Source organism: Lissotriton helveticus, chromosome 1_1 (genome assembly GCF_964261635.1).
Source record: "Lissotriton helveticus chromosome 1_1, aLisHel1.1, whole genome shotgun sequence".
NCBI classification, from domain to species: domain Eukaryota; kingdom Metazoa; phylum Chordata; class Amphibia; order Caudata; family Salamandridae; genus Lissotriton; species Lissotriton helveticus.
In genome coordinates, this window is record NC_136057.1 from 1,127,781,470 (window position 1) to 1,127,808,957 (window position 27,488).

General features: G+C 44.4%; 1 protein-coding gene across 1 annotated transcript in view; it reads left to right on the plus strand.

The window, feature by feature from the left end:
- The window catches only part of OTOGL (otogelin like), a 1,067,300-nt gene that overhangs the window by 727,026 nt on the left and 312,786 nt on the right, over positions 1 to 27,488 (plus strand). Inside the window, exon 37 of the mRNA XM_078649280.1 lies at positions 6,601 to 6,778. Within this exon, the coding sequence (XP_078505406.1) occupies positions 6,601 to 6,778 (178 nt within the window). The remainder of the gene's footprint in view (positions 1 to 6,600; positions 6,779 to 27,488) is intronic.

The following is a 27,488-nucleotide window of genomic DNA, read 5'->3' on the forward strand; positions in this document are numbered from 1 at the left end:
ATTTTAAAATCACACAAATAATACATATTACAGTTATGGGAAGGTGACTTCATGAGGGGTAGACAAAAAAAATGTTGTTTTCACCCTCGCTCCATCAGACGCAATCAATATGCCACTTGCCCCTGCCACCTATGCGTCCACCAAGATTGCATATAATTATTTGTAAAAGAGGGATACATTTTAACATGATGAAAGTTATGTTGAAGAATCACATCGGATGAATCTGTTTTGTCGATTTGTTTCTGATTTGTTGAGTTAATAATGTGACAGTAAATGTTATTGTTTGCAAAAAACATACTTATAAATGAATGTCTAGCACGTCCTTACTTTCTCTTGCCTGTACTCTCGTCTACCTTGAATTGTCCACCGAACCGCATTTACCATTTCATTATTTCTGTTTTCTTGCTGTTTTGTTTTGCAAATCACCATTTCCAATAATCATTAGTACAGCCTAGTCAACATAGCCCTGTCTTTGTTTCCTTACTATTAATTTCTTGTACAGTGAGAGGAGTAATACAACAGGAAGCAATTCAACAGGACGTTCAAAACTCTTTTCAATTCCATGATTGTTAGACCCTGATATTGCTTTGGCGCATAGGTTAATGTTGAGAATTATGCTTTGAACATGTTTGTACATAGAAAAGGGATTTCGTGTATCATTTTTTATAAATATTAGTTGTGATGAAAGTATACTTGCTCACTTTGCGACTGGATTCAAGCAAGCCTGGCTGAAGACGGCTGAAATGCCAGAAACCGGTTCTAGGAAGCTTGTTTCCGGTCCAGGGAAGGCATGGCTTGTCAGTTCAGGCTGGACTGTTCCCATGAGGCACAGGGTAAGACTGATTTGCATATGGCCAGGTCTGAACTGGGGTGGCAGAGTGGGCTAAAGAACAGTGATGGATTAAACCCAGATCTGTTAACTGGGTGTGAGTGTTTGATTGGTTCAGATGCTCCGTCCATCACCACCCCCTTATGTACCACATTTATGATGGAGCACCCTGTCCACCAAACTCTAAATACATTCCTAAGTGCCTGACCCTCTTCTAGATGTAAGTTTAATAATGTGCAAATAGATCTATACACATTTATAAACCTCAAATTAAATTTAAAATGAAGACACCAAACCCATACAATACAGCAAATCTGCACTTGAGCTCTGATTATACTATCAAAGACATCAGGGATATCCAAATGTATTCATCCCTCAAAACTAGAAAATCTGACATACTAACTGTACCATAAATATTACCAGACCTGGATATAATTTCAGACTACAGTATTGAAAGTGATCTGACTCCAAATCTACATTTTCTTCACACTACATTTAGGGAATTTCATTCACAACTTTGCCAAAATGGTTCTGTATGATTAATTTGAGCTAGAGAATAAATGTGCAATAGCCAAGCCCCTTAATCAAAACTTTATTTGGAAACTAAGACTTGCATTAAATTCCTTTACAAATGATCAATCCATTGTAATTAATGAATCAGACAAAGGAGACAAAATAGTCATTATAGACAGTGAAGCATTCAGAGCCAACATTGATAGACCACCTTCTGACAAAAATGCAAAGGAGAAATTATTAGTGATCCCTATAAATAATATATCAATTTGCTACTTAAATTGCATTTAATAGAATTGAGAGACACATAGCTACTAGGGCCTAGAATATAAATACCTTACGGTTCCCTTTCCTAATTATCCTTGCATGTAAATTATACACAGTACACAGATCAGGACTGTTCCTTGCAGGTAGAACGATCATTTAAGGTTTCAGCTCACCAACAAAATGTTTAGGAATATGTAGATAACTTCCTTCACCATGCTGCTTGGAATCTCCCATCATTCATCCAAGATATGAAATATATTCTGAATGACTTTGAGGGTGTCATGTAGACAAAGGGCATGATACTTCTTACATTTGATGTTGCTTCTCTTTGCAAATGCCCACTATCAGAAATGGCTATTCAAGACAGAGAATTATCCACACACATAATTGCTCCCTAGGATTTCATTCCAAAGCGCATCTGTATGATAACACTTACTCGTTTTTGTGCGTCATTCACAACATACTATTCCACGTTTCATTAACTGCCAGGCTGAAATTTCTCATATTTTTCTACTTTCACATGTTTGACTACTCTGGTATTCCAAATGACATCCAGACAGTACACTCAGTTATCTGTTAATCATTTACAGACTGTTATTATCCAGTTATCATTTCACCATGTGTTCATTGGTTTCATTAACTACCAAACAGTAAACTGTCTTAAAACACCACATATGTTAAACCATATCAATATTATTACATCATTTTGCTATCACACCAGGTTCATGTACTATCTCACAGTTCCAACATGCCTGCTTCTCTAACAATATCACACAAAGAGAAGTCTAATTTTCAACTTGCTTCATAAAACATTTATGTCGTTGACTACCTTCCATTGCCCACTTCCTGATCTTTCACTTTGAAAACACGTTTATTTCTCAGGTATTTACCATTAACAAACACCATACATATTATAACCATCGTAGATCATCAACATATCTCACTTAATATGTTTTTTATCATTCTGTCGACCAAATATTGACGTTAGGGCTGGAAATGACCCTAATCCTGCAATCACTATTTGATACTGTTCCAGTGCGACACCTAAACACGGATCAATACTCAATAATATCACATTCAAATGGCTCCTACACATGCACCAAAATCCCTGTTGTGCTGGGGTCATGTTTTAATTATGTTAGAATTTGTTTCCTTCACAGGTTCATGTCTAACATTTCTAAATACATAACTTAACCTGTATATCAAATCTCTTTCCTCTGGTCGATGGACTAATTGGTTGAGTAGTTGATGGTAATAATCATACTATCTATGTAGTTGGGCAAATATTCACAGACTCTCGGTAAGATTAATGAAGTGCATCTCAGAAAAATGTGAATAATTAATGCTCATCGCATACAGGTTACAAATGCAAACAAAGAATCTCACAAGAGGGAGCAAATGCAAACAGTCTCATACTCATCATCAAATGAACGAAATGCATATGAAGGAGTGGATAGATGAAGAGATATAAGTTTCAGCATATAATGTGAAACAATATACATATGACAGATGGGATAGATGAAGAGACATCAGTTTCAGAGACAAAAATACATTTGCAAGTGATTATGCAAAGTACGAGTCAGAAGGAATATACTAACTAAAGGATCAGTGAAATACCACCCCCCTGACCAAGGAGGTTGTGAGGGATCCCCTGAAATAGAATCAGGGAACAAAGATTTCAGGACTCAGGAATGGGAATGGGTCAGGAGCAGCTAGACCTCTCTGCAAACCGGCTGACAGTGACAAATCCCCCTTCTCTGCTCTCTCCCATAGGACGCTCTCTCTGTTCCATAACCACACCCCCAAAGGCACCCCAGTTATACCCTAAAATCTACATGTGCAACCCACAATATTTTAAACAGTTTATAGAACTCGATGTTTCACTGGGTGGTCCAAAGGGTGGCTCCTCACACCACCATGACCACATTCATGATCCTATAGCCTCTTATTCATTCTGATGTTCCCATCACGTAATTCTCGACTAGTGAATGCAAATACATTTGGTCATATTATATGTAACATTTTCATAGTTCTTATGAGTCCCCTTTCCACTGTGTCTGCAGAAGAAGCATACACGCTGAATTTGGGTCCCACGACCAGTCTCGTTTCTTGGCAGGCAGACAATGTCTTTCTCAGCTGATCGACCTTGGACCTTTTGCACCTCTTCTGCCATGCTCAGCCTTTTCTGTCTATTTTCTTTATTTATTTCATGCTTTTTTTCTCCATCCCAACTATCATGTCAACTTTAAGTATTTCAGGCCGGTTCATGTCACTACGACGAACAAAACATAGGCACTCATGAATTACATGAAATGCACTTTTCACTGTTCACCACCCACCTTTGCACTATTTCATGTTAATATATTTTTCCTAGCAAAGCTTTAAGCAAAAGTGGCATTAGTTATTGTTTTTAGAGCAAGTTGCAAGATGCGAAATGCGGCCTACTCATGCATTATTTTTGTTTTCTTCCGAAGCGCAATGTAAAATGCGGCTTAGTTCTTTCATGCATTATTTCACATTAGTACATGCATGCCCAAAGCAATTTCCCACAGGTTTCATTTGTTTTTGTATATTAGTTACCACTGCACACTGTTAATATGTATTATGGGGGTGTTAATCAGAGCAGGTTTCTTTTTGCGAAAACCCTGCTCCCTCAATACTGACAGTAAACCCTCCCATCATCTATTTAATTACATACTTTCTAACACTCATATTATATGCATTCTGTCATTCTATTAATGCTATCCCTGTTTTCCAGAGGATAGTAATTTGCACGACAAACATTAAGGGCCCTATTAGTATGTCGGTCTGAAAGCCTTCGACCAATATCCCTGTTTTTGACTTCCGACCACTTATTACAATATAGACGGTCGCAAATCAAACTGGCCAGTCATACCAGCTGGCTTCTGACGGGCTCAAGGAGCCTATTGGCTGGTCGGAACTGCAACATAATTCCTGTAGAACAATGTTTTTGCCCTCAGGATTACGATGATGATTTCACACAGCATTTCCCTGCCAACCTTTCTGACATGGAAAGGCTGTTGGAAAGCAACTTTGGGGTCCCTAGCAGGGCCCCCTTGCCTCCAGGGCCTTTTGTTGTGGGCCTGTGGGGCACTTATGGTGCCACCCCTGTAAATCCAAGGTGCCTGCCAGAGGATGCAGAGATTTACACAAACTCCTATTTCTCTATGGGAGCTTGTGCTGTATGCAGTTTCCGACCGCAGCCCAAGCTCCCATAGGAAAATGTGCAGTTGCATCATAATAATATTGTTGGGACCGCCAACCGGATGTCGGGCAGTTGGTTCCGATTACGCGGCGATGTTGTCCGGAGGCATTTCTGACCGACATTGTAATCAGGCCCTATTTGTGGATACTGTCTAGATATGACTTATTTATATGGTTTGCCATGGGTGGTGTTTTATTTTCTCTTACCGTTAGATTATCTTTTATATTTGAATTCTGCTAGCTAAACTAAATGCTTTTTTTGTTTAGCTTTGTTGCATTCTTGATAATGTTCCAGTAAAAGGGAAAAAAACGTGTCAGCTCCCCGAGGTCATTTGATCACTCTTTCTGTACAATTTCTGAATTTCAAAAGTATTCAATATGCATGTATAATGACTAGGATCAGGTTCATTTGAACAGCTACAGAGTCAAGTTTATGTGCTGCCACTGGTTAGTTATACTTTTACGAAATCCAAACATGTTAGAAACAGCTGTCATTGCAATTCTAGCAAGGATTGAGATAAGCTATTAATATATTATAAATGTTTACATTTCATTAACGGAAACATTTCAGTTGTACATAGAGTTGTAGAACTTAGAATGAATATGTTTGGAAAATTCAATATAGCTAACCAGTATTTTGTGAATTAACTAACCTCAATGTACTTGCCAACTCTGTGTGAACAGAAATTAAATGAGTCATAATTGAATCTCAAAGATTGCTCTTCTGGCCATTTGGGACAGAGGGATTTTATCCCTGGTACAATTATATAGTTAAATATATATAGCTCTTAGAGAAATATAAATGCCTTCTCCATCTCAGATGAACATTTGTAGACTGTCTTATATAAATGTATTTTCACAATTAGTTCCACAGCCAGCCTCAGATGAAATGCACATTGAGGTCCAGATGTTCGAACACATATTCCCAGAGACACAGAATGGGTAAAACACTTTGATACATCTGGCCCTATGACTCCATACAAAGAAAAAAGTTTTAGCACAAATGTGTTTGAGTATTTAGCAGTCTTCATTTTTCTGTGCAATAGTCAGATTTCCAATGTATTAATTACCTACAGCACCGATGTTTCAATGTAAAACATTGAATTTATGTATAACCTCGGATATCCCCCTTTGTGCATTTTATTTTTGAAGAGCAAGGGCGTAGCAAGTGGGGGGCGGCCTGCCCGGGCGGCATGAATTTTGGGAGCAACAAACGTGGGAATTATCGCCCGCGTGCCCTGGGGCACGGGGCGGGAAAGGCAGAGCAAAGTGCCTAGATACGCCACTGTTGGAAGAGCCTGATATGCGTTCATTTCTTGTGAAATGGGGTGATAACTCCTGTCTGACCAATCACTGGTGGTTTTTGGAACACATGACTCTGCTGGCTTGGGTTTTCAGTTGGTTGTGCAAGAAACATGCTCTTACATTATGCTAGAGTACAACAAGGACCTAATTTGGCGTATGGCAGTGCAGTAAGTCACCTGCTCTGGTGCTGTTTCAGCAGCCCAGCACTAATAAAGGCAACTCAGCAATTTGCGCTGCCCTGCCATTCTCCATATCGACAAGGTCTTCTGCGTGACCTCATAAATATGATTTTGTAATTTGTGCTGCCGGAGCTTCACAAAAAGTGATGCTACAGCAGCGTAAAGTGCTCCTAAATATGCCCCAAATGCATTATTGTGCATGCAAGCATGGTAATCAAAATTTGCTATTGTGTCTAGAGAGTGTATACATTTGTAAATATTACTTTTTGTTTTGCAAAAAAGCCAAGGTACATCGAACCTCTTGACAGATGCAGTCAATACGTCTGTATTAACACTGGGTGGATGCTATACAACGTTTCAAGAAACTGCTACAAGAATGTGGAAAAACCTGACTGTGGCTTTCGAGGAAAGCCAGTTCAAATTAACACTGATACATGCTGTCCAGAATGGGAGTGTCCCTGTAAGTTGTTTTCTTTGGCTAATTCTATAATTGAAAATGCATTGCTGTCTAAAAATAAACTGCCAATATATGTGGAGATTTTAAAACAACTCAAGCCAAATAGTTACATTGGTTTCCAGCTAGCACAGGTGCTAATGTTAAATTAACTGTCCTGACACCATAGATTGTTGACACAATTTGTCTTTACGCTACAATATGATGCATTTAACACTCACTTTGATGGAAAATCTCAGTATGATCATGGTAGCTGAAGCAGCAAATTGTTACCTTCAGAATGGCATGCCATTATAATTTGTTAGCATTATAGGTTTGTTCACAGGTGCAGGTGAGAGCAGTGGCGCTGGGGGAGGGTGGGGGAGATTTCGACATACATCGAGAAGGGGAAATTTATTATGTATTTAATTTCCCCTCATGGTCATTTGTCGAATTCCCCCGAACCCGGCCCACCGCCCCACCGCTCCACCACTCTTACCTGCTCCGGGCAGCTCCTGTTCATTTGTTATCAGTGGCAACTAGTGACATTTGAAATTGGTGAGGCGTAAAATTGGCGGTGGAGAAAAGTCCATACAGGAACAAACACCGGAGGCTATTAGAATGTTAGAGAAAAGTTGGCCGGTGATTTCATAATATGCCCCACACGAGATAACAGTCCTGCAGACTTCCCACACACTCACACATGGACTTCCCAGCAGTTTCTCAGCAGTACAAAAGAAAATCTGCAACTGCCTCAGGTTTCCATGCTCGCCCTTGACAACCATTGTCCATTCCAAAAATGCAGAACTCTCTACCCCTGCAAACCCGTGAAACAGCAAGCTCAGATTTCCTTCTATGTATTCATTGTTTTGTAGTTTTATATAACAAAAACTCAACCCGAAGGTATCAGAGCGCTTTACACGAGCACCAGTTGCGTTACACAAGGACACGTCCATTTAGTTAGGCACAGGGAGATTAATCGATTTGCCCAGAATCACAGGATGTTGAGGCAACACCGAGACTCGAACCGAGTTCCCCAGCTTCGAGGTTGAATCTCTAGCCGTTAGGCCACATCCATTCCATGCGGGTACCCAGAATCTGCCAAGTTTCTGCTATTTATCCATCAGACTTCCTTGTTACTTGCATATTAAGTGCAACTAGAGCTCTGTGTGTGAGTGGGCACTCGTCCAACACCCTCAGATTCCATGGTCCATCCCCTTCCACGTTGTGGCCTGTCTTCCAGTCCAGAGCATCCTGCAGCCCATAATTCCAAGCGCCTAATACCTCCAATAGGTTCATGTCTGGAGACCAAGGAGCTGTCTTGATGGATGAATGTGCTATTGAATTCCGATACTCTCATATCTGAATTTGCGGCTTGCTGCTTAAATATTTTTGTTTAATTATTCAATAATGTACGTTAATATGAGCTTGAGTGTGTTTATATGTTCTTTTAAACAAAGGGAAAAGTCAATAAACTAAAACAGGCCTGAGCTCTGGGAATATTTATACATTGCCGCCTGTGTTAAAAAGAGAAGCTTGTACTCTATGCAGTGACATTAGACAGCTCCTAAAAGTACTTATTTTTAGAAGGGTAACACGAGACGAAACTCAGCAACAGGGAGTTTCACAATTTCTGTCTTCAGTAATGTGGTGATTCTGAATATTTATGTAAGTTTGGAGATATGTTCCTAGGAGCTGAGAACACCTCTGCGCTCGCGGTGTTTCCGAATCCATTAGCCTCATCCCACACACTTACACATGGAAAAGACAGCACATAAAGCAGGGGCACAAGCTTAACAGACTCAGAATAATAAAATAAATATAAAAAACTTACCTTGGCTTCCCGCGCTGACTCCCGACTCGAGTCCCGAGACTGCAGACACCCGCCGTCCTGGATTTTGAATGCCGCTGCTGCGTCTGACGTGGTGTGGGCTCTCGAGTCGTCACTGAAGGCTGCAGGCAGCCTCCCTCCCCTCCATGGCAGCCGGCGCTGATTGGTTCGGCCGGCTGCCCTAACAGCGTCATTTCTCCTAGTCTGCATCCTGCAGAACGGAGAGTGGGAGGCGACTTGGGGGAGCGGCTTGCCCACTGTTGCTAATACTCTCTGTTTGGACAGCCTCTCAGGCTGTCCAAACAGTTAGTATTAACAACAGTGGGCAAGCCTCTCCCCCAAGCCACTCCCCCCTGCCCTGAGGCTCGAGTAACCAGGAAGTTCTGCTGACTGCTTTCTCGCCGTGCGAGAAGGGCAGGCAGAAACAAATGGTAGTTATAAATAAATAACTACCATTTGTTTGTGCCTTCTTCTCGCACGGCGAGAAAGCAGGGGGGGCGGCGCCCAAACGCCCCCATGGAAGAACTGTAAAAGTGGTGTTCTTTGCCCCAAATAGACACAGAGACAGGCTGTGTGGTTTAAGCCTTTAGTCCCGGAGCGCCGGGATAAAGTGCATTCACTGCTCCTAGCCGGCGGCACACAAAATGGCCGACTTCCGGTTCCGGAGCCTAACCTTCCGGATCCGGCAATAGCTGCCGAACAACTAGAACGATGCCACATATCTCCCCCCCTTTACACAATAAACAACAATATTAAGGAAAACAATCTCTTACTTAATGTCCATATCATAGTCCTCAAATCTCTTGGGAGTTCTCACAATTCTTCCGGCTCTTGTTCTCACTGCTCCCTCTGCTCTCCCATCTCCTTGTCTGTCCATCACTGCAGTCCTTCCTCTGGCTTCTGTGTTCATCCCTTCTCCAACCTTTCTCTCTTCTCCTTCTCCCTTCCTATTGGCGCTACCACCTTCCTCGCTCCTTCTACTGCTCCCGCCATGCATGGGTTCCTTTTCCTCCACTTGCGGTGTCCTTCCATCCACTTGCTCTTGTCCACCTTCCCAACTTTCTACTTCACTTCTCTCTTCGTCTCCTTCTACTTCCTCGTCCACTCCCGTTGTCCACTTTAGTATTTTGCTACATTTGGCCATTCTGTCCTGCATCCACACCTTGCCGTCGCTGAGTAGTGCCGATCTGGCAAATGGCTCAATCACCTGTAGGGGCGGGGTGAATTTACTCTCTCCTTTCCTCTTCAAGGTCGCTACTTTCACCCTCACCCAGTCACCATTCTTAAGGGCCACTCCTTGCACACTCCGTCTCTTGTTGAACTGTTCTGTGTATGTTTCTTGCGCCTTCTCCAGGTTTCTCCTTACTATTGCTGGTGACCATTTACTTTGCACCACCATCTGCCTCCATGCGATGTTGTCTTTGGTGAAAGGCTCTCTCCCTCTTAACACTTTAAAGGGGCTGTAGCCTGTGCTGCCTGGCGTGATGCGGTAGGCCCATAGCATCTTGGGCAGTTCCTTCTCCCAATCGAGGCCATCATTTATCACCGCTTGGATGGTTTCCATGATCACCCGATTAAAACGTTCCACAAGGCCATTCCCCGCTGGATGATATATTGGGGTGTGTTTTACTTCAATCCCGTTTCTGGACATGTAAGCTTCCCATTTAGCCGAGACGAACTGGGGTCCATTGTCGCACGTTATGATCTTTGGGATTCCTTCCTTTATGAACACTGCATTCAAGAAGGCGATCACCGCATCCGAGTCCACTGCATCCTTTACTTCCACTTCCGGCCATTTTGAGTACCTATCCATCAACACTATAGCATACTTCTGGTTTCCTTTAACATCCAGGATCGGTCCTTTTATGTCAATGGACACCATCTCCCATGGTCCTCCAGGTGTAGGGAATTTTCCCAGCTGTGGTCTAAGCATCACTTGGGATTTGTCTGCCTTGGAACAGGATTCGCATTGTCTCACATATCTTTCCACTTGAGCGTCGATCGCAGGCCACCAGTAGGCCTGTCGGGCCAGGGCCTTGGTCTTCGTGATCCCTTGATGGCCCTCATGCAGTAACGCCATCAGGTGTTCAATGAGGCTTCGGGGGGGAACAACCTTGTCTCCTCTGAGTAGGAATATGGGGTCTTCTCCCAAAGACAGCTCATCTCTCACCTCCCAGTATCTCCTCAAATCCTCCTTCAGATGCCTCTTCTCGGGCCAACCATGAGTGACGTATCCCTTGACTGCCTCCAAGTCTTCATCCTGGCTGTAGGTCTCCGCCCATTCTTGCACACTGATCACCTGTTCCATATCCTGCACAGTAGCCACTAGGTAGCCTTCCTATCTAGGCCTCTCCTGTTCCTCCATACCTTCCATGGCCGCTGCTCTGCTCATGAAGTCTGCTACTTTGTTCTGGGGTCCTGGTATATATTCCACTTCATACACAAAGTCCAATAGTCTTAGTGTCATTTTGGCTATTCTCGGGGTGGCGTGCGCATGCCCACTCGATGTTAAAACTTTTATCAGGGGTTTGTGATCTGTGCGGACCACGAACTTGGCTCCCCACAGGTATTGCCTAAAGCGTTCCATCGCCCATACCACGGCCAGAATCTCTTTTTCTATGACGCTATACTTCTCTTCATTCGGAGCTAAGGATCGGGAAGCGAAGCTGACTGTAGACATGTCTCCTTTGTCTGATCTTTGTGTTAACACCGCTCCCAGGCCCCGGTCGCTGGCATCAGTTGTGAGAATGGAATCTGCTTTGGGGTCAAAACCTTCCAGTGGAATGGCTTCTCCCATTTCACGTTTCAAGGACTCAAATTCCTCCTGTTCCGCTTCGGTCCACTTGAACCCGTTTCTTTCCCTGAGTAGTTGGCGGAGGTGGTGCGTCTTGGTGGCAAAGTTGGGGATGAATTTGCTGTAAAACTCGGCCATGCCCAGGAACGACCTGACATCTTCCTTTTTCCCGGGAGCCGGTGCGTCTTTTATCGCCTCCAGGTTGGCTCTCTTTGGCACGATCCCTTTCTCGCTGACCTCGTGCCCCAAATAGGTGACTGAAGGGACCCCGAACTTGCACTTTGACCATTCCGCCGTGAGTCCGTGTTCTTGTAAGGTGCTTAGCACTATGTGGAGTCTTTCGTTGTGTTCTTGCTTGGTCTTACCCACCACGAGGATATCATCTTGGAAGAATTGGATTCCCTCCATCTTCTGAAAGAGCCTGTGCAGCAGTTTCTGGAATACCGCTGCTGCGGACCCCAACCCGAACGGCATCCTCACGAATTTGTAACATCCGAAAGGTGTTATAAAGGACGTGAGATGGTTGCTGGACGGGTGGAGTTTCACTTGATGGTAAACTGACGACAGATCAACCGTCAAGAACCACTTAGCCCCCTTTGTCATTGCCAGCATCTCGTTGATGCACGGGAGCGGGAACTTGTCTATCAGAATGTTTTTGTTCAGTTCTCTGAGGTCTACACATAGCCTCACCTTCCCGTTGGGCTTCTGGGCCACCACTAGGGGCGACAACCACTCCGCACTCTCTATGGCCTGTATTACTCCGCTCTTTTCCAGCCTGTCTAGTTCGTCTTGTTCCGCTTCTCTGCATCGGAAAGGGATGTTCCTGACCTTGTGGATGACTGGTTTTGCTCCTTCCTTCAATCGTATCATGTGCTTGAACTTGACCAGCTCACCAATCTGCCCGCTGAACACTTTTGGATAGTCTTTGCGCCACGCCTCCTCATCATGTCCTCTCTCCATGTCCATGAGTAACACCTTCTCTTTGCCTCCGGGGTTCAACATGATGCCTAGGGCGCCTTGATCCTTCCAGCTGAGTACTGAAGGCCCCTTTTCTGCTATGTATAGTTTGCAGTTGGCTTGTCTTCCCTTGAACTCGAAAAGTAGCGGGCAATACCCCAACATAGGTATTCTCTGCCCAGTGTATGTGACCGGCCTCACATCCATGGGGTGCAGTTCCGCTCTCACCTGAGTCTTGAATTTCTCTTCCCACACTCGTTTCTGGACAATAGTGATGGGGGCTCCTGAGTCCGCGATCATTTCAATAGGCACCCCACCCATGTGCATGTTTAGTCTGGGCTTGTCCGACTCCTTGCCTCCCATCTCCAGGACTTGGACATCAATGTAAAGGAGATCTTCCTGGTCCCCTTCGTCTCCTTGGTCAACGTATTTGACGGTGGTTCTCTTGGATTTCCTATGGCATACCTTTTCATAATGTCCATATATGTTGCAGAAGGAACACTTCGCCCGGAACGCTGGGCATACCTTGTCATTGCCTAGATGGGACATGCTTCCACATCTGTAGCAGCTTGGTTTTCCCCCTCTGCTCGTCTTCAGGTTTTCTCCTCCCGTGTGTTGGTTTCTTCTGCTGTCTGGATCTCTTGTGGGTTCTCGTTGTCTCGGTTTGTCTCCCTTGTTGTGTACCATGACTCTACAAACTGTTTGTGTTCCACCTCCGTCTTTCCTGGCTGCCTGTGCGCACCGTTTGGACAACTCCGCCTTCTTCACCATGGCCCACACTTCCTTCAAGGGCGCATCTCCGTTCACCCACAGCTTTTCCTGCACATGTGTGCTCGTCGTGTGCATTATGATTTGATCCCGTATCAAGTCGTCATGCAGGGCCCCAAACTTACACGTGATTGCGAGATTCTGCAGAGCCGCCACATATTCATCCACCGTCTCTCCACTCTCTTGTTTCCTGTGGAAGAAGGAATGTCTATCAATGGCTACGCATACCACCGGTCTGTAGTGTGCGTCCAGGTCATCGATCGCATGCCAGAACACGTCTGTGTCGGTCGCGTCTCTGGTGCCTTTGACCATGGTGTCGTAGATTCTCAACCCCTCCGGGCCTAAATTATGAAGTAGTATCTTTCTTCTCCTTTGGCTCATGTAGGCGGTTTCACTCTCGTCCTCCAATGCTTCCAGGTAGTTGAGGAAGTATCGTTTCCAGTCTTCCCACGGCATCGTGGGCTCCCCTCTCTTTGGTAGGAACGGGACCATGTGGGTGAGGGAAGTGGATGGTGTCGCCATCTTGCCGCCTCTCTGGATCCTCTGGGCGGGAACCGCATGGTTGGGCGGGCTACCGGGCGCCTGTCTGTTTTCGCTGTCTTCTTCGTCGTTCACACTGCTGTCCGCTCCTCCGGTCGCACCTTCTACCCTGTTGTCAGCGTGTGGTCTACCACCGTCAGTTCTGCCTGCCACCTCACCCCTTACTTGCTGATCCGCCAGCGTGCCTGGTGCGGGGCGGTTGCCTTCTGGGGTGGCCACCTTCCTTGGCTGCGTTCGTGGTGGGTGTCCACGCGGTCGCCACGCTGAGTGTAGCCGTACCTTCGCCTCTGGTAACCCCTAGTCACCTCTTGGATGGTGGCGTCCTCTTTTGTGAAGGCTGGCAGGGGTGTGTGAATGTACTGCCCTGCGGGTGGTGGTACGCCGACTGCCCGTCGTCAGGTGCACTAGCCGTCGCCTCTGCCGCGCTCCGGGATGTCTCCTGAGTCTCTGTGTGGTGCTCCGTGGGTTCGGGGATCTGTCCTGTGTTTTGCAGAGAATTCCGGTTTTTTTTTATTTCTTTTTTTTTTTTTCGCGGGACCAGCGTCGCTAATGCTGGCTCGAATCCCGCCTCGTCGCCATTGTAAAAGTGGTGTTCTTTGCCCCAAATAGACACAGAGACAGGCTGTGTGGTTTAAGCCTTTATTCCCGGAGCGCCGGGATAACGTGTATTCACTGCTCCTAGCCGGCGGCACACAAAATGGCCGACTTCCGGTTCCGGAGCCTAACCTTCCGGATCCGGCAATAGCTGCCGAACAACTAGAACGATGCCACAAGAACCGCCACTGTTTGTTATGCATGGCTCTGATTGAGAGCCTCTGTCGTGAATGCCAGATTCTAATTCTGGTTATTCACTGCATGACATAGAAACAGTAGGAACCAAAAACTGATTTCCACTGTCGCTCACTCATTAAGAATGTCAACGCCCCTCAGATTCTCTAACTCCCTCGCTGCAGGACCATCAACTTCCATGCTTTCTTTTCCTCTATGCATCCTTCCTCTGCAAACTCGTATGGTGGTCCCTGTTTTTTTCTATAATGCATGCTTTGTAGTGATAGGAATCGTTTTCTCTCTTGTCTATTGCATTATTTAAGTTTCCTTTCCACTTGAACACATTCTACTGTTATTTATTTATTACTGAATATTAACAAACTACATTTTGGTGAACATTAATTTTTAGTAGAAATCAAATGTCACAACAATGTTCTCGAGCAATATTGTTAATCTACTGTCTCTCTTAATCCAGTTCTGAGACCAGGTGGCCACTACTGCTGTATGGGCTGCTTACTGCCCTTTTATTACATTAATTCGTAGCTGTTTTTCCTACTCAGCACAGGATTTCCAGGCGTTAAGTGAGTTAGGCCCTGGATTGCTTGCAGATCGGAAACGCAAACTAAATTTCAAATTGCATCACCTGCTACTGCAGACCTGCCAAATAAAACTTTTTTTTTCAGTGTTAGGAGGGGCGTGGCCTGGCACCAAGATGTACAGAAGATGTGTTTTTGCCCCTTCTCCTCTACCAAACCCTCCTCATAATATTATACGTCTTGCAGAGGCCGGTGACGATGTCTTGACGTGTGTTCATAATAACCTCGAAAGAGGAGGAAATCCACGCTGCGGTGTTTCTGGCTTGCCTCCCCTGCCAGCGTGTGATATTGGTTCCTTACGGGTGACCGTGTGAAGGGAGCTATTATCATGTGATACATGGCACCGTTTGAGTTAACAGTTCTGCAGCTGCCATTGTCTCAACTGCCACCTAGAACGCGAGGTCCTGCACACTCCTTTTTTCCCTTAAATGCAGCAGTCAAATTAGATGCATGCTATTATTCCAAATTAATGTTTCGCAGGGACCGGACCTTTTACACCTGTTCTGGAACAGACTTCAAATAAACGAGGTTAAATGAAAATCATCAGTGATCAATGTTGCCTACTTATTCCAAGCATTTTACAACAGTATCACTCACTGTATGCTGCTGCCACCCAGTGGCTACATTTCGAATTTCAACCCTCTCTTTTTCAATAGCCCTTTTTCCAATGAATCTAATTTATTTTGTATTCCAGTTGTGAACGCACATACTGGCTAATTTCACTGGATAGCCAATCTATTTTTTGAGTCAAATGACCCCCTCGCTCTATTCTGCACTACAAGTCTCTTACAATAACCATCTTTCTCCCTAATGTGTTTAGCCAGCTCTGCCATACCCACTATCGGAGGTGAGATCAGACCTATTGAGATATGCAGGGATCATGCCAACTTCAAATACTTCAACAACGTGTAAAAAAATATATAATACCATCTAACTATGCTTATCACTAAACACACCCTAAAAGTGTGCTTAAACAACTGCTGCTCTGCTAATGCACACCACACCTCTGCTGCAGACACTATGTCAACCTTAACTTTTGATTTAGTCTTCCTAACTGAAACTTGCTTCAGTTCTCAGTCGCAGCCCATCCTAGAGACCTCCTAGTTTCCCTTGGCTACAACAGCATAATGAGAACAGAGAGGATTGACACTAATTTTCAATGACAAGTTAGAGTGTCAACATTTGAGTTCTTTGAAGTTCTCTCAATTGCCTGGATAATTTCTCAAAACACATCCTCCTCCTTTCGTTTAATATATCCCCCTCAAAACTTTCATTATTTTCCTTTTTTGTAAGCAAACAACAGTTATTAACAAGCCAAAATAGATTTTAAAATTAACCGGTGTCATTAATCAGATAGCTATGATCAAGCCTTAAAAGATACTCTCTCAACAAAACCTCCTTTAAGTCTCCAAATCCCTAACCCATCGTAAAGGGAGAATCATCAATCTAGGAATTCACAAGCACACTCAGTCGACTGTTTAAGCTTAAGTGAAGTGGATTGATCACTTTTACTTCGTTCGTTTTCTCATACACTCTTTTTTCCGCTGTCCAAGGCACTAAAAATGTGTTTCTGATCGCGAGTAGTGGATGGCACTCAAATGCATCTATAGATAGGCATGAATCATTTGACAGCTACAACAGAACTATTCCAAAGGCAGAAAATATTGATAATTCTGGTCCTTGACTATTTTAGCAAACACGATTGTGTTTGCCAAAATACTCAAGGACCAGACTTATCAATATTTGTCAGAGTGTAACGCAGAAAGACAACTTACCGCACTGCTTTAAATGGAGAGGGCAGAAATGCACTGTACTTACCAATATATGCCACATTTCTGCTTTCTCATTTTGGTGTCGCACTATGTGCTACCTAGCATCAACACAGGCACCCTTGAGCCATGGTGCGAGGGTGCCGGCGTTGTTGACTGGATTGTTTTGTGCAGGAATGGATATCTTCCTGCGGAAGCCTCTTTCTCTTTCTAAGTGTACTGCATTCTGCAAAAACAACAATGTGAAATAAAGCTATTTCTCCTCATTGTGCCTCTATCCAGAAGGCGTACAATTTTGATGCATTCCCAGATTACTCATGGTAAATCTAGGAATGCAACAAAAAGCATGGTTGGATACGTGGGAACAACCACTCTTCACCCATGTAACGTATTCCAGATCAGAGTAACGCAAGGTAGTGACTTGCACTGCCTTGGGTTACTCCAGATGTACCAAGCCACGCAGGGCCACACAAGGTGGCTTTGCGTGGATTGGTAAATCTGACTTAAGGACTGCATTGCCCTTGCATCACCTTGCGTGACCCCAAGGGCAATGCAATCCTTTGATAACTCTGTCCTATAAGTCTATTAGAAGTAGCAGAAACCCATGGATTTCTGACAAACTACTTAGCATGAGAAGAAAATTCAGGAAACTGAAAAGGTTGAGCAGAAAATCAAGGTCCCCTTAAGCACTCTCCACCTTAAAAGATTAAAGAAAGCTTTACAAGCAGAAAGTGATCGCCATTAAGGCCAGTTTCTTTCAATTTAAGATCCACAATGTCATAATGGATGTTTCAATCTGGTCAATTTGGCCACAGCCACATAATCCATCCACCAACATCACAAAACAAACTATCCTACTAACAGGGAGATACTATTCCTGCAGTTTTTTTCAAAAGTAATGTTAAGTTATTAAGGAACGTAGCACAGCTTAATAAATGTGCCCCTAAAAAAGGAGTATTCCCTGTTGCTCTTAAAATTTTCTGAAAAAGCCTCAGGATGATTTTAATATTATTGGCTATTGCCCTGTGACAAACTTGCCCTATCTGAATAAAGGTTTAGAAAAATCAGTAGCCATTCAAATCATTGATTACCCTGAGATTAATAACTTCATAGCACCTTATCAGTCAGGGTTCCAAAGTGGGGCAGTACAAACTCAGATGCATTAAATGAATGACATTCATTGCATACTAGATAATGCTGACTGTCTTCTTATTCTACTAGACCTGTCTACAGGCCTTCATATGGTTTCACAGGTATGTAACGTTTACAACGAAATTTTTACAATGCATTACCATTACAACGCAGGCATTACCACGCATACCATTACAACGCATTGCGCTGGGAGCGCTCTAGGATAGGTAATAAGTTTAATTTTCTATCCAACACCTTCCCTAGTGTCCACGGGGAATGGAGTTGGAATAGAAAATTATACTTACCACTATCCAGCACCTCTAAGCGCTATGCGTTGTAATGGTATGCGTGGTAAAAACCGCGTTGTAAAGGTATGCGTGGTAAAAGTATGCGTTGTAACGTCATACATCCGGTTTCACACAATAATATCATTGAAGTCCTGAAGTGATGCGTGGGTATAGATGGCGAAGTATTGCACTGGTTCTCATTGTTCCTTACCAACTTTAAACATGTGGGGCAGTAAGCCTGTTATTTGTCAAAGCTGACACAAGGAGCTTGTGGTGTACCTCAGGTTCGACATTGACTCCTATATTGTTCAATTTATATGTTCAACCACTTCGATTTTTGATGGACATCGAGGTAAGTAAATCCACCAGTATGCGGTTGACACACAAATGTATCTGAAGCTCTCATCCACCAAATATATTATCACACTGACAACTGTTTAACAATGCTCCAGATCGGTAAATCAGTACATCGACAAAAGCCTAATCCTGAAAAAACTGAATTTATCTTGCTCCATCGCCCTCAAGATCTAAATTTAAAAAGAGAATTGATATTAGAAATTCACAGTGAGATTCACACCTTCTTTTACAAAGAGGTCAAATCCCGATGGCTTCGGTTACATTCTTACATTTCTATGGCTACTCATATTGAAAAGTTGCATCCAAAGACATTTCTGTATAGCATTCCCTTAATAAAATATAGTACTTTCTTCTTCCAAATAACTTCACCATCATGGTCCGGGCTTTAGCAGGCAACAGAATTAACTTTGGAGATGTTCTTTTCATGAGTATCTCAGCCTCATCGCTAATCCCTATCAAAGGTGTTCCTTGTGAGTCGGCCAAGTTGGTTCAGGTAGAAGAGAATATGTCAGCCTTTCTCCAGTGCTTAAAGATTTATATGGGGTACTGTTGGTAGCCGATATTAAATTCAAGTTACCATCCATTATTTATATAGCTATACCACTTCAACAGCCAACCCATCTTTACACTGCCCTCAAGGTATCAGGGGAAAGAAGAAACTTGGTAAGTTTCCAAAAGCTAACTGTTAGAAATGGGGGTGTCTAGGTGACAGAGGTATGCACCGTGTCCAAGTAGGAACCCTTTCTTTTAGTCAGGATGAGGGACTTACACACCTATATAACCCCTACTTACTTACTTGGTAGCTTGGCACGAGCAGACAGGCGTATCTCTTTTTGTTTTTTTATTATCTTTATTGGGTTGTCCTTTTTCGCACAGCAACAATTCGAATTATTTACACATAGAACAAACTCTCATCTGAGATGAACAAAATAATCAATGAACTAATAAGAAGGAATTCACATGAATCAAGATATTACACTTTCTCCTTCCAACTCGCTAGAGGTTCCCAGATACGTTTCCCAAGAATTCTACCCTTATTAGCCTTCCTTGCATAAATTCCTTTCTCTAAATTATACACAGAGAGCAGCCTAGCCAACCACTGTTGAAAGGTTGGAACTGCTTTATCTAACCATACTGTTGCATAACACATTCGTAAAACCGACATGGCCATAAATAAGAAATAATGTAACAGGCATTGCTCATCAACCCTGCTTTCCCCAAGAATAATCCAAGCTGGTGTAAGAGAAACGCTGATTCCTAAAGTTTTATCCAGAAAAGATTCAATAGCTCTATGTAATGACTGAAGCTGTGGACAGGAGGCACAAATGTGAATTATATCTGCATCTAAACTGTCACACTGGGGACACATAATACCTACGGTCCTCCCCCACTGAGCTATCCTTGCAGGTGTGTGATACAAAGAATAAATTGTTTTGTATTGCCAGGGCTGTAGCCCTGCAGAACAAAGTACAGTCTGTCCCAACTCAAGAGAATCTTGGAAACAATCCTGTTCTACCCCGAGCTTGTCTGCCCACTTTTTCCCATATTTTTCCAGATCATCACCCTTCGAAGCAGAAAGCTCCGAATAAAACACTGCACCAGCCTCAATAATATCCAAAATTTTATTTTCATCAAAGCCAGCGGAGCCTCCCAGCTTGTTTGCTAAATAGCTCCTGACCTGTAAATACTTAAAAAAATTATTTTTTATCAATACCGTAAACGCTCTGTATATCAGAGAACTGAAGAACTCCATTAGACCCCATCAGGTCACCCAATTTCCGGATTTCCCGTCGTCCCCATTCAGCCATGACGGCATCTGCGAATATTTCCCCGGGGAGAGAAACATTCCTATCCATCCAAGTATATGCGTTAAAACTGCCAAGCCCATAATTTTTACAGAATGATGCCCAGGTTTTGTAGGCTGCCATCAGTGTCTTAAATCTGGTTCTTTTAAAATAACTGGGATCAGTATCTTTAAGAAAACAATTCTCTGCCTCCTCACCAATAAGTATAGCGTGTATATCTGTAGAGCCTTGCTTAACATGTGGATCTGACGCGTCCCCCCCAAGCAGCCCACACATATATACTGGAGGGCTGCTGCCCAGTAGTACATCTTAAAATCAGGAACCGCCCAACCTCCCCTGACCCTAGGAAGAGACATGAAACGGAGGGCCCCCTAGTCTTCCCGTGCACCCAGATAAATCTATTAATTAGGTGCTCCAACGCCAAGAACCATTTAACCTCAAATATCAGTGGTATTGCCCTGAATAGATAGAGAAACCTGGGCAAAATAATCATTTTTACAACATTGAAGCGCCCTACTAAAGAAAGGTGGATGTTGTGCATTCTGTCCAGGTCTTTTTTGGCTCTAGCGATTATGGGTTCAATATTTCTATCAACAACCTTATCTTGATCTGCCAAGATACTAATCCCCAAGTAAACAGCAGAATCAACGACTCGTACATCATTAAATACGACTCCGCTATTCTTAATATTCTGGGTCTTAGGACCATTTAACGCATAACCTGAAACCTGACCAAATACCTCTGCTTCTGCATCCACCTCAAGTATAGCACGAGTAGGAAAGGGAGTCGCTATGGCCACGTCCTCCGCGTATAGCAGGGTTTTAAAAACTTGGCCTTGGGCCCTTATCGGGGGGATCTTATCATTTGCTTCCAATTTGCGGATAAACGGGTCGATATATACAGCAAATAACAGCGGCGAGCACGGGCACCCTTGACGAGTGCCACGCTTGATCTGCAAGGACGTCATGTACCCTCCATTAATTCTAAGTCGGGCTGTAGAATATTGGTAAAGGGCCTGGATAGCCTTAATAAATCCCTCCCCAATACCACACCAGCCTAGGGCCATCCAAAGATAGTCCCAGGAGACCCGATCAAATGCTTTTTCTGCATCCAGAAGCATGACCCCCATAGGATCTCCTGAGACTTTCATGGCGTTGAAGAGGGTGATGACCTTACAAACATGCTGTGTGGTGTCCCTCCCTGGAATAAAACCATGTTGAGTAGGACTAACCAATTGCCCTATAATCTTACAGAGCCTAAGATCCAATGCCTTAGAATTTTTTTTAACATCCGAGTTTATAAGGGTTATGGGTCTATAAGACCTGGTTCTAGAAGTGATTTGCCTTTTTTCAGTATTACCACTATATCAGTGCCTGCCCTAGAAGTTGGTACGGAATTTCTTGATTGAGCCTGCAGTATTGTATCTACCAGATCAGCACAAATTACTTCTTGAAACGCTTTATAAAATTCAATGAGGTTCTGATCAGGTCCCGCAGCTTTAACCGATGGAAGACTATTCAGTGCTGCAAAAATCTCTTCAGAGGTCAGGGGTGCGTCAAGTGCATCCCTATCCCCTTCAGAAAGTAGAGAGGCAGAGATATCCCTGAGATACCCTTGGATGTCTATAAGGTCCCTTGGCTGATCCTCACTATATATCTGGCGTAAAACTGTCTAAATACCTCCCGGATCCCCTGGTGGTCGACAACCGTACCTCCATTACCATCCGTGATCTCTTTAATTTCTCCTGAGGTCGCTTTCTGCCTTGTATGGATCGCCAGTATATGCCCCACGTGCTCGCTGAGCTCATGGCATTGCTCTTTTTTTTGTTGAGTAGGTAGCAGCCACCTTGATAGCGATGCTTTCGTTTGCCTCCACTTTAGCACATACAACATTTAGGAGCGCCTGGTCCACAGAAGCCCTGGAGAGGATTGCTAAGTTCAATTCCTCCTCTGCGTCAGAGACTGTTGCAGCCAATTTATTTGCTCTAACCTCCTCCTGCTTTTGTTTGTATAGGCTAAAGCTTAGCGTCTCCCCACGGATGCCCACCTTAAAAGCATCCAAAATTACCCCTGGAGAAGTACTGCCTCTGTTAATCTCCCAATAAGTTGCTATCCAATCGTTCATATGTTTAAGATAGCTTTCATCCTTAAGTAATCCTCTTTCGAAAGTCCATATCCGCTCCCGCCTAACTGCTCCTGTAAGTTTTAATGTTAACACCAGCGGATTATGGTCGGAGATAATTCGAGGGAGTTTCACAATATGACTCCTTGACAACAAAGAATTTAAGATAAAAAAGTAGGCCAATCTAACACAGACCCTGTGTGGAGCAGAATAGTAAGTGAAAGAGTCATCAGAAGGGTTAAAATGCGCCCACACGTCCATTAAGGAGTTATGATGAGCCAGATTGACTATTGCTCAACATGGTTTTTTTGCGACCTACATAGCGATGTCCCGGTTCCGTACCTAGCCCCCCTACCCCGTTTATATTAAAATCTCCGCACCAGATGACCGGCTCAGGCCAAGAGGCTCGCTCTAGATCTAAAAGCTCAAAAATGTCCGGATCATGCTCAGTGGATCCATATACCGATCCTATAGTGACTACTTCATCATTAATTATGCATTCCCAAAGGACCCATCTACCCATTGATCTTCCTTTTTTCTTTTGACTTTAACATCATTTCTTTTAGACAGTATAGCAACCCCTCTAGTCGTAGCCCCCATTTTTGAATGAGCAAGTAAGTTGCAACAATAAGTAGCCCCTTGTCCCTTCTACATGCATCTCCTGTAGACAAACAAAATCGAGTCTCCTTGATCTCAGGATGGCCACGTCACGTTGCCTTTTCAAACGATCATTCAACCCGCACACATAAATAGAAGCAATCTGTACACTCATTAAAACACATTGAATACCTGTCCCATCCAACTAACAAATAAATCAATGCACAAATTCCTCATCCCTTCTAGGAACCTTCTTACCCCTTTGTTGCTACACCTCTTATTAAAGCCACAGAGGAAATTAGGAAGTCGCTGGATAATGGAGGATCAGCAGTGCTCATCCTACTGGATCTGTCTGCGGCCTTCGACACGGTCGATCACTCCACCTTGATCGACCGTGTCGAAACGGCAGGCATCACGGGTGCAGCTAAGGACCTCATTGCCTCATTCCTCACTGATCGAGTTCAATCCGTTGCATTCGGTAAGTTCAACTCACCTCCGTTCACTCTTCCTTGTGGTGTTCCCCAGGGATCCTCGCTAAGTCCTACATTATTCAACATCTATGTATCAGACTTAGCGAGGACCATAAAAATCCATCACCTGGCGGTTACATCCTACGCCGACGACACCCAGATTGTCTTAGCCATAAACAAAAATGGAGATGAAGTGGCCTCCAACTTTAATCTGGGAATGTTGGCAATAAGTAATTGGATGGCCAGAAACTGCCTGAAATTAAACTCCGATAAAACGGAGGTGATGCTGTTTGGCAATCTCTCCCCTGCTTGGTCTCACACATGGTGGCCTGATGCCTTAGGACCACCCCCTCCCCCAAAGCAAGAAATCTCGGAGTTATACTGGACACCAAACTCACCTTCATGCACCATGTCAATGCGGTAGTATCCTCCTCATTCTATACCTTAAGAATGATAAAAAAACTTCTACCCTATCTTCCCATGAACATGACAAAAACTCTGATCAGCGCACTCATCATGGCCCGCATTGACTATTGCAATGGTCTGCTAGTCAATGCTCAAGAAGGTGTCCTAAAGAAATTACAACTGGTGCAGAACGCTGCGGCCAGATTGATTACCGGATGTCCTAAGTATGCCTCCATTTCTGGGACACTCCGAGAACTCCATTGGCTACCTGTAAAGAAAAGAACTAAGTTTAAGGCTCTCTGTATTGCCTACAAGGCAATTCATGATCAAGGTCCAGCGTATTTGAAAGATTCCTTCTGTCCTTACAAACCTGCTAGATCCCTACGATCCTCAACTGCTGGACTCATGCAGGTTCCCAGGACAAAGAAAGTCTCCTGGGGAGACAGATCCTTCATAGTTACCACTACTAAACTATGGAACAGTCTTCCACCTCATATCAAAGCCTCCCCATCTCTTCTCTTTTTCCGCAGACAGATAAAATCCTGGCTGTTCACGCAATAACTCCTCATGGACCAGTCCTCTCACTCAGCGCCGAGACACCCACGGGTAATTGAGCGCTTAACAAATCGCCTAAATAAATAAATAAATAAACCTCATATGACTACCCAACCATCTCAGATGTCGTACTGTGCTATACCATGTGGACCCCCGCCCCTCCCCCACCCCCGGGCTAAAACTACAACCCCTCCCCCCGGCCCCCCTACCTCCCTTACAGGCAAATAGGTCACTCATGACCTATGTGTGACAGCTTAGACAGCACCAAGTCGCACCCTCCTCCTACTGCTTCCACCCTTTGTGTCCCTTTATACCACATAAATCCTGAAGTATCTAAAGAGAAAAATCCCCTGTAGCTGAACCAAAACCCAGAAAAGGTCCCCCCGTATCCCTCTTCTGCTCCTTCAATTCTGCCAAAGGCTGTTGGGCCTTGATTTCAGAAAAGAACATTCTGACTTGCCCTTTAGCTATAATCGTAAGCCGTGCTGGATAGAGTAAGTAGGCCTCACACCCAAGGCTCTGAAAAGGAGCGATCAACGGCCTTAGCCTTCATCTTCTTTCCACGGCGGCTTGGCAGAAGTCCGGGCGGGCAAAGAATGTAACCTCATCAAATGTACGCCTAGCCTCCGGCTTTGCCTTGTCCATAATTTCCTGCCTAAGGAGAAAATTACCAACACAGACAAGGATTGCCCGGGTTCTTTCAGCCTGAGACACCCCATAAAGTTTCCTTTGAGTCAAAGGAAACTGGTGAGCCCTCTGCACCTCGTTCTCCCAGCTCCAGGATGCCATCTCGGGAAAGGCCCCCTTCAACAAGTTAATAACAAACAACCTGACGTCCTTGCCTACAACCCCCTCAGCAACCCCCAAAAGCCTTATGTTTTTCCGGTTCTTAAAATCCTCCAATTTCCATTGAACATCCCGACCGCCTTCTCCTGTGCCTCCTTGAATGACTGCCACCTACTAACATCGTCTTCCAGTCTTCCCGTTCTTTCCTCGACACGGGAAACCCTATCTGACATGTCTTTGCATAGTTTGTTCATTTTTCTCATAGAGCCCTGTATCTTCTTGGTTGCCTGCCTTGCTCTCCGACTCTCTGTCCTGGCTTCTCGCTGCATTTGCTTCAGGGTACTGTAGAGGAAATCGAATGAAGAAGCCTGAGTTGGACTGCTTAAGTTGTTCTGCCCCGTCTGCGCATCAGTTCCACCACCATCCTGATATAGCTGTGACGTGGCAGAATAGTCCCAAAGAAGTTTCCTGTTGGTGCCAGTATTTGGTGGACTAACTGGGAGTTTAGATTTTGATTTAGCCCTTTTCTTCTGTTGAAAACCCGTATGAGCAGCAGGTGCCTTCTGTACCGACGAACTCACAACTGAATCTGAGTCTGAGCCACTGGATAGACTTCCTTAGCTGGAGAGGAGGGATTCAGAGTCATCGTTAAGGGAAAAGAAGCAATCCCCATCAGGTGAGCCTAATTTTCCCTTATCCTGGGTGAGCCCATGTGCCTGCCTTGCAGTCACCCACCACATCAACAGGTGCTGAAGAGGTTGTTGGGGGGTTATTACATGGCTGCTCACGTTACCACTCGCTGGAGCCTCTCCCCCCCGGCCACTCCCCCAACAATCTCGGACCTAACACACCCAACCTCCTTCATCACCTCATTCGTAATCAAGTTTGTGGCCCCGCAAGCCGGATTGCCTACCTCCGTAAACCGCGTGTCCTGAACACTGGCTGTTAGTCCTGTAAGCCTGGCGCTCAGCTCCCTTTGACTGTCGGCAGGAAGAACCTGCAACATTGTATCCGCTCTTTGCTCAGGAACCAAACTTTCGGCGGTGTCGAGCCCCACAGCTCCAGTCCCAACTTCCACCGTCCCTGCCGGCCTTGCGGAAAAAGACTTGATCAAGGTAGGCTGCCGAAATATAATTTCTTTGGGTTCTTTAGATTTGTCTGCATCTATTCCAACTTTAGCCGCTGCAGATTTTCAGATTGCTCCAGTCGAATGTTTACTACTGCCGGTCACAGCGGTCCAACCGCCGCCATTACCTCGTGGCTCATCGGGTTTTTTGGCGATTACCCTGCGCGGCTGTTCCATACCAAGCTGAGTCAAAGCCAGGACTGTCACATCTTTCGGCATTTCTTTAATTCCGCCATTCTCCTTCTGGTCTTTCTGGCCATTCTGCTCCTTCGGCTGCTTGGGTCCCCTCGGTGCTATGTTGCACTTAACTCTCAGCCACTGTAGCAGCCCAGACAGGCGAACAGATTTGTATTGTGCAAAAGATGTCGCTACCTGAGGAAACCACCACAACAGATAAAAATCCTGCGCCCAAGCAGCCAAACGATAATATGTCGGAAAAGGGACCACCAGCATCATTTATGATACAATAAGAACATAGGAGGGGGAGAGAGATCTGCGACCTCTCACAGCTGTCAATTAGCGGCCATTTTGCCCCCAGCTCGTAAGACAGGCATATCTCTGATGTAATGCGTAAAGCGTTTGTATAAAACACACAGAGTAGCACTTTCAAAACACTACCACTCGACACCACACCAGTTTAGAAAATAAATTACCTTTATCTAAACAAAACAAGACCAAAAGGACAAAAATCCAACATACACTACTCAAAATATGACTTCAAGCAATTCTGCTCTTATATAGTGAGAACCGGTCGTTGATCAGGTCCAGCACATATCCTCCCAAACATGTACAGTACAGATATAAGGATGTGCAGTTCCTAAAGATATGATAGGCAAGATTACCATTTCAGGAACAGGAATGTGCTCATTAGGCGCACAGGCCCTCACTCACCCAAAAGGGTGTCATGCTTTATCATTGGGCTAGCTCCTCTTTGAGCCAGCACTGCATTGCCCGAAGAACACCCACTAGGGGGCTCTTTGCCGGAGATCTTTTCATAATTGCCATCAGGTGAAGTGAGGGTGTGTGGGCAATGATGTTATGTGGAGGGTGGTGTAACAGGTGATTTAAAATAGG